Genomic DNA, 15,183 nt, shown 5'->3' on the forward strand with positions numbered 1-15,183 from the left:
AATCTCTCACTTCCCAATGTCATAGAAACATGAAATTTGGCACAAGCATTGATTGTGTCATAAATATGAAAAGTTAATGGGTCCCAACTCCCAACTCGATTATTCAATTCTAAGCGCAAAAGAATTAGTGTCCAAATTTTATGTACGTAATCTAATTCTCTCACTTCCTGATGTCATTTTACATGAAGGAAACGTCGCATGGTTACCTCCACGTGGTGTTTCCTGGGTAACGCAGAGAACTATGCAAAATGGTGAACATATGTTTTTCCTCAGTATCTCTAAAGTAACCACAACTTCATAAGATTTTCCATGTGAACACCAGATAAACATCAGTACCAAATTAACTCAGGCGAAGCCAGGTATATCAGCTAGTCTATATATACACTACCGTTCAAAAGTTTGGGGTCACCCAAACAATTTTGTGTTTTCCATGAAAAGTCACACTTATTCACCACCATGCGTTGTGAAATGAATAGAAAATAGAGTCAAGACATTGACAAGGATAGAAATAATGATTTGTATTTGAAATAACATTGTTTTTACATCAAACTTTGCTTTCGTCAAAGAATCCTCCTTTTGCAGCAATTACAGCATTGCACACCTTTGACATTCTAGCTGTTAATTTGTTGAGGTAAGCTTGTGAAATTGCACCCCACGCTTCTAGAAGCATCTCCCACAAGTTGGATTGGTTGGATGGGCACTTCTGGCGTACCATACGGTCAAGCTGCTCCCACAACAGCTCAATGGGGTTCAGATCTGGTGACTGCGCTGGCCACTCCATTACCGATAGAATACCAGCTGCCTGCTTCTGCTGTAAATAGTTCTTGCACAATTTGGAGGTGTGTTTAGGGTCATTGTCCTGTTGTAGGATGAAATTGGTTCCAATCAAGCGCTGTCCACTGGGTATGGCATGGCGTTGCAAAATGGAGTGATAGCCTTCCTTATTCAGAATCCCTTTTACCCTGTACAAATCTCCCACCTTACCAGCACCAAAGCAACCCCAGACCATCACATTACCTCCACCATGCTTAACAGATGGCGTCAGGCATTCTTCCAGCATCTTTTCATTTGTTCTGCGTCTCACAAACGTTCTTCTTTGTGATCCAAACACCTCAAACTTGGATTCATCCGTCCACAACACTTTTTTCCAGTCTTCCTCTGTCCAATGTCTGTGTTCTTTTGCCCATCTTAATCTTTTTCTTTTATTGGCCAGTCTCAGATATGGCTTTTTCTTTGCCACTCTGCCCTGAAGCCCAAAATCCCGCAGCCGCCTCTTCACTGTAGATGTTGACACTGGTGTTTTGCGGGTACTATTTAATGAAGATGCCAGTTGGGTACCTGTGAGGCGTCTGTTTCTCAAACTAGAGACTCTAATGTGCTTATCTTCTTGCTTAGTTGTGTAACGCGGCCTCCCACTTCTTTTTCTACTCTGGTTAGAGCCTGTTTGTGCTGTCCTCTGAAGGGAGTAGTACACACCGTTGTAGGAAATCTTCAATTTCTTAGCAATTTCTCGCATGGAATAGCCTTCATTTCTAAGAACAAGAATAGACTGTCAAGTTTCAGATGAAAGTTCTCTTTTTCTGGCCATTTTGAGCGTTTAATTGACCCCACAAATGTGATGCTCCAGAAACTCAATCTGCTCACAGGAAGGTCAGTTTTGTAGCTTCTGTAACGAGCTAGACTGTTTTCAGATGTGTGAACATGATTGCACAAGGGTTTTCTAATCATCAATTAGCCTTCTGAGCCAATGAGCCAACACATTGTACCATTAGAACACTGGAGTGATAGTTGCTGGAAATGGGCCTCTATTCACCTTTGTAGATATTGCACAACAAACCAGGCATTTGCAGCTAGAATAGTCATTTACCACATTAGCAATGTATAGAGTGCATTTGTTTAAAGTTAGGACTAGTTTAAAGTTATCTTCATTGAAAAGTACAGTGCTTTTCCTTCAAAAATAAGGACATTTCAATGTGACCCCAAACTTTTGAACGGTAGTGTATATAAAGCTGAAAGCCCTCACTGACTCATTCACTGACTGACTGTCTCTCACTTACTCACTCACTGACTCGCCAAAAGTTCTCCATTTTTCCGATGTCGTAGAAACATGAATTTTGGCACTAGCAAAGATTATCTCCAAAATAGGAAAAGTAATTGGGTCCCAACTCGATTATTCAATTCTAGCGCAAAAGAATTAGAGTCAAAATTTTACGTACGTAATCTAAATCTCTCACTTCCCAATGTCATAGAAACGTGAAATTTGGCACGGGCATTGAATATGTCATAAATAGGAAAAGTTAATGGGTCCCACCTCGATTGTTCAATTCTAAGCGCAAAAGAATTAGCGTCCAAATTTTACATACGGAATGTAATTTTCTCACTTTCCGGTGTCATAGAAATGTGAAATTTGGCACGGGCATTGATTATGTCATAAATAGGAAAAGTTAATGGGTCTCAACTCAATTATTCAATTCTAAGTGCAAAAGAATTAGCGTCCAAATTTTACGTATGAAATCTAATTCTCTCACTTCCTGATGTCATTTTATATAAAGGAAACTTTGCATGGTTACCTTCCCATGATGTTTCCTGGGTAACGCAGAGAACTATGCAAAATGGTGAACATATGTTTTTCCGGTATCTCTAAAGTAACCACAACTTCATAAGATTTTCCGTGTGAACACCAGATAAACACCAGTACCAAATTAACTCGGGCGAAGCCGGGTATATCAGCTAGTCTATATATAAAGACGAAAGCCCTCACTGACTCACTAACTCACTCACTCGCCAAAAGTTCTCCAACTTCCCGATGTCGTAGAAACATGAATTTTGGCATAAGAATAGATTATCTACAAAATAGGAAAAGTAATTGGGTCCCAACTCGATTATTCAATTCTAGCGCAAAAGAATTAGCGTCGAAATTTAACGTACATAATCTAAATCTCTCACTTCCCAATGTCATAGAAACTTAAAATTTGGCACGAGCATTGAATATGTCATAAATAGGAAAAGCTAATGGGTCCCAACTCCATAATTCAATTCTAAGTGCAAAAGAATTAGTGTCCAAATTTTACATATGGAATCTAATTTTCTCACTTCCTGATGTCATTTTACATAAAGGAAACGTCGCATGGTTATACATATATATAAGACGAAAGCCCTGACAGACTCATTGACAGTCGCCAAAAGTTCTCCAACTTCCCGATGCCATAGAAACATGACTTTTGGCACAAGCATAGGATATGTCCAAAATAGGAAAAGTAATTGGGTCCCAAATCGATCAATTCTAGCGCAAAAGAATTAGCATTGAAATTTAACGTACATAATCTAAATCTCTCACTTCCCAATGTCATAGAAACTTAAAATTTGGCACGGGTATTGGATATGTCATAAATAAAGAAAAGTAAAGCGGTCCCAACTTGATTATTCAATTCTATGCGCAAAAGAATTAGCGTCCAAATTTTACGTACGGAATGTAATTTTCTCACTTTCCGGTGTCATTGAAGCATGAAATTTGGCATGAGCATTAATTAGGTCATAAATAGGAAAAGCTAATGGGTCCCAACTAGAGATGAGCGAGCACCAAAACGCTCGGGTGCTCGTTACTCGGGACGAAATTATCGCGATGCTCGAGGGTTCGTTTCGAGTAGCGAACCCCATTGAAGTCAATCGGCGACCCAAGCATTTTTGTATATCGCCGATGCTCGCTAAGGTTTTCATTTGTGAAAATCGGGGCAATTCAAGAAAGTGATGGGAACGACACAGCAACGGATAGGGCAGGCGAGGGGCTACATGTTGGGCTGCATCTCAAGTTCCCAGGTCCCACTATTAAGCCACACTAGCAGCAAGAGAGGGCCCCCCCCCCCTCCCAACAATTTTTACTTCTGAAAAGCCCTCATTAGCAATGCACACCTTAGCTAAGCACCACACTACCTCCAACAAAGCACAATCACTGCCTGCATGACACTCCGCTGCCACTTCTCCTGGGTTACATGCTGCCCAACCCCCCCCCCCCCACACACACACACACACACGACCCAGTGTCCACAGCGCACACCAAACTGTCCCTGCGCAGCCTTCAGCTTCCCTCATGCCACGCCACACTCATGTCTATTTATAAGTGCGTCTGCCATGAGGAGGAACCGCAGGCACACACTGCAGAGGGTTGGCACGGCTAGGCAGCGACCCTCTTTAAAAAGGGGCGGGGCGATAGCCCACAATGCTGTACAGAAGCAATGAGAAATCCAATCCTGTGCCACCTCCATCAGGAGCTGCACACGTGGGCATAGCAATGGGGAACCTATGTGCCACACACTATTCATTCTGTCAAGGTGTCTGCATGCCCCAGTCAGACAGCGGTTTTTTATAAATAGTCACAGCCAGGTACAACTCCGCAATGGGAATTCCGTGTGCACCCACAGCATGGGTGGCTCCCTGGAACCCACTGGCGGTACATAAATATATCCCATTGCATTGCCCATCACAGCTGAGGTAATGTCGTGCTTAATGCAGGTGGGCTTCGGCCCACACTGCATGCCCCAGTCAGACTGGGGTTCTTTACAAGTGGACAGATGTAGTAACAACTCCATGTGGACCCACAGCATGGGTGGGTGCCAGGAAGCCACCGGCGGTACATAAATATATCCCATTGCAGTGCCCAACACAGCTGATGTAACGTCAGCTGTAATGCAGGTGGGCTAAAAATTAATTTGATTACACTGTAGGCGAGGGCCCCCAAAAATTGGTGTACCAACAGTAATAATGTACCTCAGAAAAATTGCCCATGCCCAACCAAGAGGGCAGGTGAAACCCATTAATCGCTTTGGTTAATGTGGCTTAATTGGTAACTAGGCCTGGAGGCAGCCCAGTTAAAATAAAAATTGGTTGAGGTGAAAGTTTCAACGCTTTAATGAGCATTGAAACGTATAAAAATTGTTTGCAATAATTATATGACTGAGCCTTGTGGGCCTAAGAAAAATTGCCCGTTCGGCGTGATTACGTCAGGTTTCAGGAGGAGGAGGAGGAATATTATACACAGATTGATGAAGCAAAAAGGTCCCCGTTTTTGATGGTGATAGAGAACGATGCTTCCATCCGCGGGTGCAGCCTACGTATTGCTTAGCTGTCGCTGCTGTCCGCTGCTGAAGAAGAGAAGTCTGGGGAAATCCAGGCTTTGTTCATCTTGATGAGTGTAAGCCTGTCGGCACTGTCGGTTGACAGGTGGGTACGCTTATCCGTGATAATTCCCCCAGCCGCACTAAACACACTCTCTGACAAGACGCTAGCCGCAGGACAAGCAAGCACCTCCAGGGCATACAGCGCGAGTTCAGGTCACGTGTCCAGCTTCGACACCCAGTAGTTGTAGGGGGCAGAGGCGTCAACGAGGACGGTCGTGCGATCGGCTACGTACTCCCTCACCATCCTTTTACAGTGCTCCCGCCAACTCAGCCTTGACTGGGGACCGGTGACACAGTCTTGCTGGGGAACCATAAAGCTGGCAAAGGCCTTGGATAATGGTCCCCTGCCTGCGCTGTACATGCTGCCTGATCTCTGCGCCTCCCCTGCTACCTGGACCTCGGAACTGCGCCTTCTGCCACTAGAGCTGTCGGATGGGAAGTTTACCATCAGTTTGTCCACCAGCGCCCTGTGGTATAGCATCATTATCGAACCCCTTTCCTCTTCGGGAATGAGAGTGGAAAGGCTCTCCTTATACCGTGGGTCGAGCAGTGTGTACACCCAGTAATCCGTAGTGGCCAGAATGCGTGTAACGCGAGGGTCACGAGAAAGGCATCCTAACATGAAGTCAGCCATGTGTGCCAGGGTACCTGTACGCAACACATGGCTGTCCTCACTAGGAAGATCACTTTCAGGATCCTCCTCCTCCTCCTCCTCTGGCCATACACGCTGAAAGGATGACAGGCAAGCAGCATGTGTACCCTCAGCAGTGGGCCAAGCTGTCTCTTCCTCCTCCTCATCCTCCTACTCCTCCTACTCCTCAACGCGCTGAGATATAGATATGAGGGTGCTCTGACTATCCAGCGACATACTGTCTTCCCCCGCCTCCGTTTCCGAGTGCAAAGCGTCTGCCTTTATGCTTTGCAGGGAACTTCTCAAGAGGCATAGCAGAGGAATGGTGACGCTAATGATTGCAGAATTCCCGCTCAGCATCTGGGTAGACTCCTCAAAGTTTCCAAGGACCTGGCAGATGTCTGCCAACCAGGCCCACTCTTCTGTAAAGAATTGAGGAGGCTGACTCCCACTACGCCGCCCATGTTGGAGTTGGTATTCCGCAATAGCTCTACCATAGAGCCTGGCCAACATGTGGAGTGTAGAGTTCCACTGTGTGGGCACGTCGCACAGCAATCGGTGCGCTGGCAGATGAAACCGATGTTGCAGGGTCCGCAGGGTGGCAGCGTCGTCTTGGAGTTGCGGGAATGTGCGCTGACCCGGCGCACCTTTCCGAGCAGGTATGACAAGTGTGGGTAGCTTTTTCAGAAAGCACTGAACCACCAAATTAAAGACATGGGCCAGGCATGTCACGTGCGTGAGGCTGCCGAGCTGCAGAGCCTCCACCAGGTTATGGCCGTTGTCACACACGACCATGCCCGGTTGGAGGCTCAGCGGTGCAAGCCAGCGGTCGGTCTGCTCTGTCAGACCCTGCAGCAGTTCGTGGGCCATGTGCCTCTTCTCTCCTAAGCTGAGTAGTTTCAGCACGGCCTGCTGACGCTTGCCCCCCGCTGTGCTACCACGCCACGCGACACTGACTGCTGGCAACGTGCTGCTGCTGCTGACACATCTTGATTGCGAGACAGAGATTGCGTAGGAGGAGGAGGAGGGTGGTTTAGTGGAGGAAGCATACACCGCCGCAGATACCACCACCGAGCTGGGGCACGCAATTCGGGGGGGTGGGTAGGACGTGAGCGGTCCCAGGCTCTGACTCTGTCCCAGCCTCCACTAAATTCACCCAATGTGCCGTCAGGGAGATATAGTGGCCCTGCCCGCCTGTGCTTGTCCACGTGTCTGTTGTTAAGTGGACCTTGGCAGTAACCGCGTTGGTGAGGGCGCGTACAATGTTGCGGGAGACGTGGTCGTGCAGGGCTGGGATGGCACATCGGAAAAAGTAGTGGTAACTGAGTAGCGCGGGGCCGCCACCGCCGCCGCCATCATGCTTTTGAAAGCCTCCGTTTCCACAAGCCTATACGGCAGCATCTCCAGGCTGATCAATTTGGCAATGTGCACGTTTAACGCTTGAGCGTGCGTGGCGGCGTACTTGCGCTTGCGCTCAAACAGTGGCGCTAGCGACGTCTGGACGCTGCGCTGAGAGACATTGCTGGATGGGGCCGATGACAGTGCAGGTGAGGGTGTGGGTGCAGGCCAGGAGACGGTAGTGTCTGTGTCCTCAGAGGGGGGTTGGATCTCAGTGGCAAGTTGGGGCACAGCGGGGAGAGGCAGTGGTGCAAACCGGAGGCGGTGAACGGCCTTCGTCCCACCTTGTGGGGAACTTGGCCATCATATGCCTGCGCATGCTGGTGGCTCCCCAGCTGATCTTGGCACGACAAAGGTTGCACACCACTGTTCGTCGGTCGTCAGGCGTCTCTGTGAAAAACTGCCACACCGTAGAGCACCTTGACCTCTGCAAGGTGGCATGGCGCGAGGGGGCGCTTTGGGAAACAGTTGGTGGATTATTCGGTCTGGCCCTGCCTCTACCCCTGGCCACCGCACTGGCTCGGCCTGTGCCCACACCCTGACTTGGGGCTCCGCGTCCTCGCCCGCGTCCTATAGGCCTACCCCTACCCCTCAGCATGGTGTATTACCAGTAGTGCAGAAACAGAACGCTGTAATTAAATGTGCCGCTTATTGGCCTGTGGTTGGAGGCTGACTTCGCTTACGGAACGCCAGGAAATAATTTTGCGCAAGCCTGCTGTAACACTTAGCTGGCTGCGTATGAATGAGGAGGACTACTACACCCAGCACAGACCCAGTACACTGAGGACAGTCACAGGCAGCCCAAATAGATTTTTTTCCCCAAATGTTTTTGCAAAGGCCCACTGCCTATATTCAATCAATATGTCTTCTGTCCCTGCCTCACAATATATGTCTTCTGTCCCTGCCTCACAATATATGTCTTCTGTCCCTGCCTCACAATATATGTCTTCTGTCCCTGCCTCACAATATATGTCTTCTGTCCCTGCCTCACTATATATGTCTTCTGTCCCTGCCTCACAATATATGTCTTCTGTCCCTGCCTCACCACTACTGGCCCTGCACTATGTCTAATTACTGCAGGGCGCAATGCTCTGCACGGCCGATACAAAAAAAAAAAAAAAATGTGCAACACTGCAAAAAGCAGCCTCCACAGTACTGCACACGGTTAGATGTGGCCCTAAGGAGGACCGTTGGGGTTCTTGAAGCCTAAAATACTCCTAACGCTCTCCCTATAGCAACTCCACCAAGACAGCACTTTCCCTAAACTATGTCAGAACAAATCTGTGGCGAGCTGCGGGAGGGGCCGATTTTTATACTCGGGTGATACCTGATCTCGCCAGCCACTCACTGCAGGGGGTGGTATAGGGCTTGAACATCGCAGGGGGAAGTTGTAATGCCTTCCCTGTCTTTCTATTGGCCAGAAAAGCGCGCTAACGTCTCAGAGATGAAAGTGAAAGTAACCCGAACATCGCGTGGTACTCGTCACGAGTAACGAGCATCTCGAAAACGCTAATACTCGAACGAGTATCAAGCTCGGACGAGTACATTCGCTCATCTCTAGTCCCAACTCGATTATTCAATTCTATGCGCAAAAGAATTAGCGTCCAAATTTTACGTACGGAATGTAATTTTCTCACTTTCAGGTGTCATAGAAACGTGAAATTTGGCACGAGCATTGATTATGTCATAAATAGGAAAAGCTAATGGCTCCCAACTCGACTATTCAATTCTAAGCGCAAAAGAATTAGCGTCCAAATTTTACGTACATAATCTAAATCGCTCACTTCTTGGTGTCATAGAAACTTGAAATTTGGCACGGGCATTGATTATGTCATAAATAGGAAAAGTTAATGGTTTCCAACTTGATTATTCATTTCTAAGTGCAAAAGAATTAGCGTCCAAATTTTACATATGGAATTTAATTCTCTCACTTCCTGATGTCATTTTGTATAAAGGAAACGTTGCATGGTTTCCTCCCCGTGGCGATTCCTGGGTAACGCAAAGAACCATGCAAAATGGTGAACATATGTTTTTCCCGGTATCTCTAAAGTAACCACGACTTCATAAGATTTCCCGTGTGAACACCAGATAAACACCAGTACCAAATTTACTTGGGCGAAGCCCGGTATATCAGCTTCTTATATATAATTTTATGTACACATTTTTCAAAATTTAGACCTACTCATACTTGTAGGAAAAATATAGTGGGGTCCTTAGTTGTAACATGTAAAATCTTATTGCAATGAAAAATATACATTCATTATCCCTGTCATATTGACTCCTTTTTTGTCTGCAGATCTTTATCGAAAAGCTATGCATGCCCTCAAACTGAAACAAGAACAAAGAAATAAAACATCTCTTGGCAACCAAGGAGTTAGCCCACTGCAATAAGAGAACCTGTCAATGGTGCCAATATATCAGTGTATGAAATTTTTTAAATATAATTGTATATCACAAAAACGATTCTTTCAACACTTTTAATAAACGTAGCAGCATAAGAATAATCTGCACAATAAATCATGACCTATCTTCAGGTAATTAACTGATCTTAACTTTGTAGGAATTTTCATGAATTACAGTATCAATTGGCTAATTTTTAGGATAAGGATCCTTCAATATCAGCTCATTGATCCTTTTATTTCACTTCCTACCTAACCCATAGGAGATTTCTTTCACCTCGGGTATTAGAATGCCTGTCTATCACCCTCTCCAGGTCATTCTGTGTAATGCCCTCTTACAATACATAGTGTGTCCTTTTTTCCCACCTACGGGCAGGCTTCTTTATATTAGATTTCAGATGCTACAGAAATTTAAAAAATATAGCACAGAGAGATTTATAATTACAAATTTGGACAACAGCCTTCAGAAGGCATATTAGGTGAAAAAAAATGCTTGCAATTCAATTATGTCAATAGTGAGGGTGGATTCAGACGACCGTATTTCGGCTAGGTTTCCATGCCGAGCCGATATATGGTGTCCTCATCTGCGAGGGGGGGGGGGATGGAAGAGCCAGGAGCAGGAACTGAGCTCCCGCCACCTCTCTGCCTCCTCTCCACCCCTCTGCACTATTTGCAATGAAAGGAGTCGGGACGGGGGCAGGGCTAAATTCTGAGAATTAGCCCCGCCCCCGTCCTGCCTCTCCTACTTGCAAATAGTGTAGAGGGGCGGAGATGAGGCAGAGAGGGGGCAGGAGCTCAGAGCACTGCTCCTGGCTCTTCCAGCCTCCCCCCCTGCAGAGAGAGGACGTATATCGGCTGGGCGTGAAAACCCAGCCGATATACGTTCGTCTGAATCCAGCCTCATGGTGTTAAACTCCATGCAGTGCAGTCTAGGCAAAATGCATGAGTTCCTCTGACAACGACTTTTCGATTAAATCTCAGGAGATGAGTAGGAGATTTAGTAATCGTGGCTATCCTGCAGAGGTAATAGAGAAAGCTAATATCCATGCTAAAAACCTAAAACGAGAAGATTGTCTAAGACCGAAGAAGAGAGTTGAGGGTGATGCAAAGATCCGGATTATTGGCACTTATGACGATCAGTCCAATGAAGTCAGATATATTTTGAACAAATATTGGCATATACTGTGTAAAGATTCGGACATTATTGAACATCTTCCGAATAAACCCCTGATTACGTACAAGCGAGGACGCAATTTGAGGGACCGATTGGTCCATAGCCATTTTTCAGCTCAGATACCAACAAAAACATGGCTTGGTTCGGATCTCCCAAAGGGCACATTTAGATGTACAGGATGCAAGGCATGTAGGTATATCAAACGAGGTGATAGTTTTTCCAGCTCCTCCACCGGCATGACGTACCAAATAAAGGATTTCATTAACTGTAGATCCAGTGGCGTCGTATATAAAGCCACTTGTCCATGCCCACTTGACTACGTAGGCAAAACCATCCGCCAACTACGTAGACGTGTACTGGAACACATCGGGAATGTCAATCGTGGGGACAAGACAAGTCTGGCAGTCCATATAAGGGATGTACACAACAATGATCCTGATTGCATCCAGTTTCAGGGAGTTGAAATTATTAGACCAAATGGAAGAAGAGGCAACATAGATAAAATGTTGCTACAAAAGGAGACTCGGTGGATCCACCGTTTAGATTGTTGTAGTCCGAAGGGGTTAAACGATCAGCTATCGTTTTCTGCATTTATATAACCGCTTGATGTAGTGTAGCAGACATGCAGTATTCTGCCTTTAGTGGAACAATTGATCTGGTTTATGATATATATCATGCCTTTGAGCTATGTTACCAATGATTACCAGTATATTATGGTATCGCACCATTATTTCCACCACTGGTATGTGTGTGGCATATAATGTATGTGTGCTTGCTTTGGTGCATATATTGTACACTATTTTCTACATTTTGGTTCTCTACTGTCACCCTCTGCTTGTATCATATATTAGGGTGGCAATATGGGAGACTGGTCGTAACTAAATAATCTGGGGACTATGCTTGAATGCCAATATAGGGGTCCCAGGTCCATAATCATATTCATCATGTTGTAATGGAGTGTATTTGTTATTATCTATATACTATAATACTTACCTTCTTCCATGCACTGGCATATGCCTTTAATTGTTCATTTATGCATAATCCATACAGTAAATGGTTGCTGGTCGTTGCAAAAAATCCTGGGACCATGGTAATATGTGAATATAGAGGTCCCAGATCCATAAGTAATTCCATCATGCTGTAATGATTTGTATTGAGTATCATCTATATGCACCAATACTTACCTGCTTCCATGCATCAGTATATGCTGTTTATGCTGCTAATATAATTAACTGCAGCTACTGTATCCATTTCCCTTTTTACACCTTTACTATTATTGTCCTGTTTGGGGCTGTATTGTGTCCCGCTTTCCCCTGTGCACGACGTGCGCCGGTTCTGCATAGTGTCTGGGTGCCGCTGCGTCTGCCGGAGTCCTGGTTGGCGCTGGTTGGCATCCATGAACGCTGTGCGGTCCTGCGCATGCGCGGGATCGTCGTTATCGCGAGATCCCGGTCTGATAAGTGACAGGAGAGGAAACACAGCAGATTGGCTGAGCGGGGACGAGCCCCGTTACAGGGGGGCGTGGTTTGGTCTTCTTAAGCCCTGTCATCTGGGCTACAGACCATTGCTGCTCATTTGTATACAGCCGGTCAGGCTGTTCACTTCGCTACCCGTTCATATAAGCTAGGGTTGCATTGCAGTCACATCCATCAATGGCTGCTGCAACACTTGGCTAAATTTGTGATGCAATTTCTTTATCTTGTTATTGCAATCCAATAGACCATCCTGATGATACAGCTTATGTGTTATAAGCTGTTGAAACGCGTAGATGGTATTGTGCATAAAATTAAGTGATCAGTAGTGTGACTGTATGTTGTGGTCACTTACTACTATATGACCAAGTGGGCTAATCAGCTTGTTAATATCCAGTGTCAGGAGTGTTTGTGACGCAATTTAACCAGTCCTGCTCCTGGACACTGATTCCATATGTGCTATTTACACGGGTTTAGCACCGTATAGAAGTCCAATCATTGGGCAATTTGCTGTGGACTAACATCCAGTCCTGTCCTCTGTATTGGTTCTTCTTTTAGTCACTTATAAATTGGTAGTGGTACCGGGTCTAATTATGACCTTTGGGTACCACTGTTGGGGTTATAAGTATTTAGTGCATTTTGTTAATAAGCACTAAGCAGCAATTCTCTTGTATGCAGATGGTGAGCAGTATACTTTAACCACCAATCGCATACTAGATGAACGTATACCTTGAACAAGTGATTTGACGAAATCGTGTGGGCTTTATTGAAAGACGATTTTTTGTCTACATTTCACCATAAAGGATACATATCTTACCTTTTGCGTTATCCCCAATGGGATAGATGATATGGTGATAATAGTGTTATCATATCCATTTGAGCATATACTCTGGTACTTACCCCCCAGGTGTATATAGCTTAAAGGTACTATCAAGGTACACTATAAGTGATTTTTTCTAATAAGACCGGTTCAAGGTATTACATCATTGGTAAAGTGCCTATTGGTCGTGACAGGCACGCTACGTATAAAGAGTCAAAACACGCCCTTTTAATATATGTTACACTTTTTAATTTGATTAATAAAGGCTATATTTTATTTCTTAGTTAGTGGTTCCCTCGGTGATCCAGTTATTCCTCTAGGGAATTCTTTTCTGTCTCGGTGACGAGCATGAGTGTTATTTTTGCAGATGACAACTACCAAGAGGTTTGTAACTAAAGTTACCTCTTTAGGGCTCCTCCACACTGGCAATCACAATATCGCTTTGACAAAATCGCAGCAAAACTGGTGACTTTTTCCCCGCATTTTTTGAGCATCAGCACTGCTTTTGCTCGCAAAAACTTCACTGCCACTTGTGATTTTCTTGAGCGTTTTTTTCCACGCGATTTTGCCACAATTTCTTAACTTGAAAGCCAATAGGACTTCCTAATGTTGAAATCGAACAAAAAAAAAAAAGCACAAGTTTGTGCTTTGCGATGCAATAAAATGGAGGCTGCATAGGGAAACATGGCAGATTAAAAATGCAAAACACAGAAAGATAGGACATGCTGCAATTTTTTTCACTCCACATCGCATGAGTGAAAACATTGCAAATGTGAAGGAAACCATTGAAAATCATTGGTTTTTATCACGTTCGTGTGTCTCACAAGCATTACGCTCCGCATAGACGCAGACTGATGTTCACAACTACTGCAGTTGATACTACTATGCACTGTAGAACAGTGCACACCACAACAGAAGTAAACCAGTAAGAAAAGACTATGCGCCACAAAAAGTACTATGCTCAGCACGGCGTCAGAGAACGTACACAGCTGGAAATAAACGCACACCACGCTCTTCTGAACAGCAGCACCACTCCATGGAGCAGAAAGCCTTGCGCTAACCTAGCAGCTGGTGAAGGGTCCCTGCCTAGAAGTGGAGTAATCGCCTCCATAGATGCAGTCCCACGGTCTTCATCCTGGGCCCTGATTGTCCCTAAAGAGGCCTCTGGAGCGATAAACCGAACAGCAAAGAAATACAGAAATGAAAACAGAAATATAAATGAAGGGGGACCTGCAGCAACTTATCTGCAAGTAGCAATAACCCCGGCACAGAAGAGCTCCAAGCTCCAAGTACTCCACTATGGAATGAAATAAGCGGCAATGAGCTCAAGGGGTGGGGGAGAATATAAAGCTACTAAACACCTGAGGACTAGTAGCAATTAGAGAAGCACACCTCCACTCTTCTCTCAGACATGACTAATCCAGCATGCATCCATGCAGCAAAGAAAGACAGCACCAGTAGTCTCTGTACATGGTGCATTAACCCTTGTCCTGCATAAGAAGGTGACAGGTCTTCACCTGCATCAAGACCACCATACTACGACGCTGTCATGACCGGCAAGCCGCGACAGTTTCATAATTCTGCGTTTTCACACACTCTCGCATCATATGACAATCGCACGATTTTATCGCCAGTGTGAAGGCGTTCTTAATAAGAAAGCTGAATTCAGAAAATTGATATATATTTGCTACAAAGTACTGTGCATGTATATAGACTTTCCAGGTTCTGTAGAAACCTGAAAAGGTCAAAATTAAGAAAAGGAGAAAAAAAGAAAACCTTGCAGATAGACCATTTCAGGTTCATTCAGTGTCCTACAAAGCTGTTACATCAAAACGTTACTTGTAATCCCATTTTGTGAATAGTGACTGTGTTGAATTTAGGAAATGCACAGCAATTCTAGACAAAGAGCAAGAGTGTGATTATCAAGATGACTACCTCCAGATTTAAATATACAGTACATGTGTAGATAAAATGCCAGTTGTCAGATTGTTTATATTAACATATTATGAATAAAGTAACAATTTTTAAAAAAAACACAAGGAAATTGACAAGTTGGTCTTTATGCATTAATAGATCACGTGTGATTATCCGTATAAAAACATATTTAAACATAGG

The 15,183-nt window shown here is 44.9% G+C and overlaps 1 protein-coding gene across 1 annotated transcript in view; it reads left to right on the plus strand.

Annotated features, from left to right (window-relative positions):
* The window catches only part of LOC136580584 (ADP-ribosylation factor-like protein 13B), a 605,728-nt gene extending 595,605 nt beyond the window's left edge, over positions 1-10,123 (plus strand). Inside the window, exon 11 of the mRNA XM_066581246.1 lies at positions 9,500-10,123. Coding sequence (XP_066437343.1) covers positions 9,500-9,594 — 95 coding nt within the window. The 3' untranslated portion in view covers positions 9,595-10,123. The remainder of the gene's footprint in view (positions 1-9,499) is intronic.
* Positions 10,124-15,183: the final 5,060 nt, after the last annotated feature.

The sequence above is a fragment of the Eleutherodactylus coqui genome, chromosome 10 (assembly GCF_035609145.1).
Source record: "Eleutherodactylus coqui strain aEleCoq1 chromosome 10, aEleCoq1.hap1, whole genome shotgun sequence".
Classification (NCBI taxonomy): domain Eukaryota; kingdom Metazoa; phylum Chordata; class Amphibia; order Anura; family Eleutherodactylidae; genus Eleutherodactylus; species Eleutherodactylus coqui.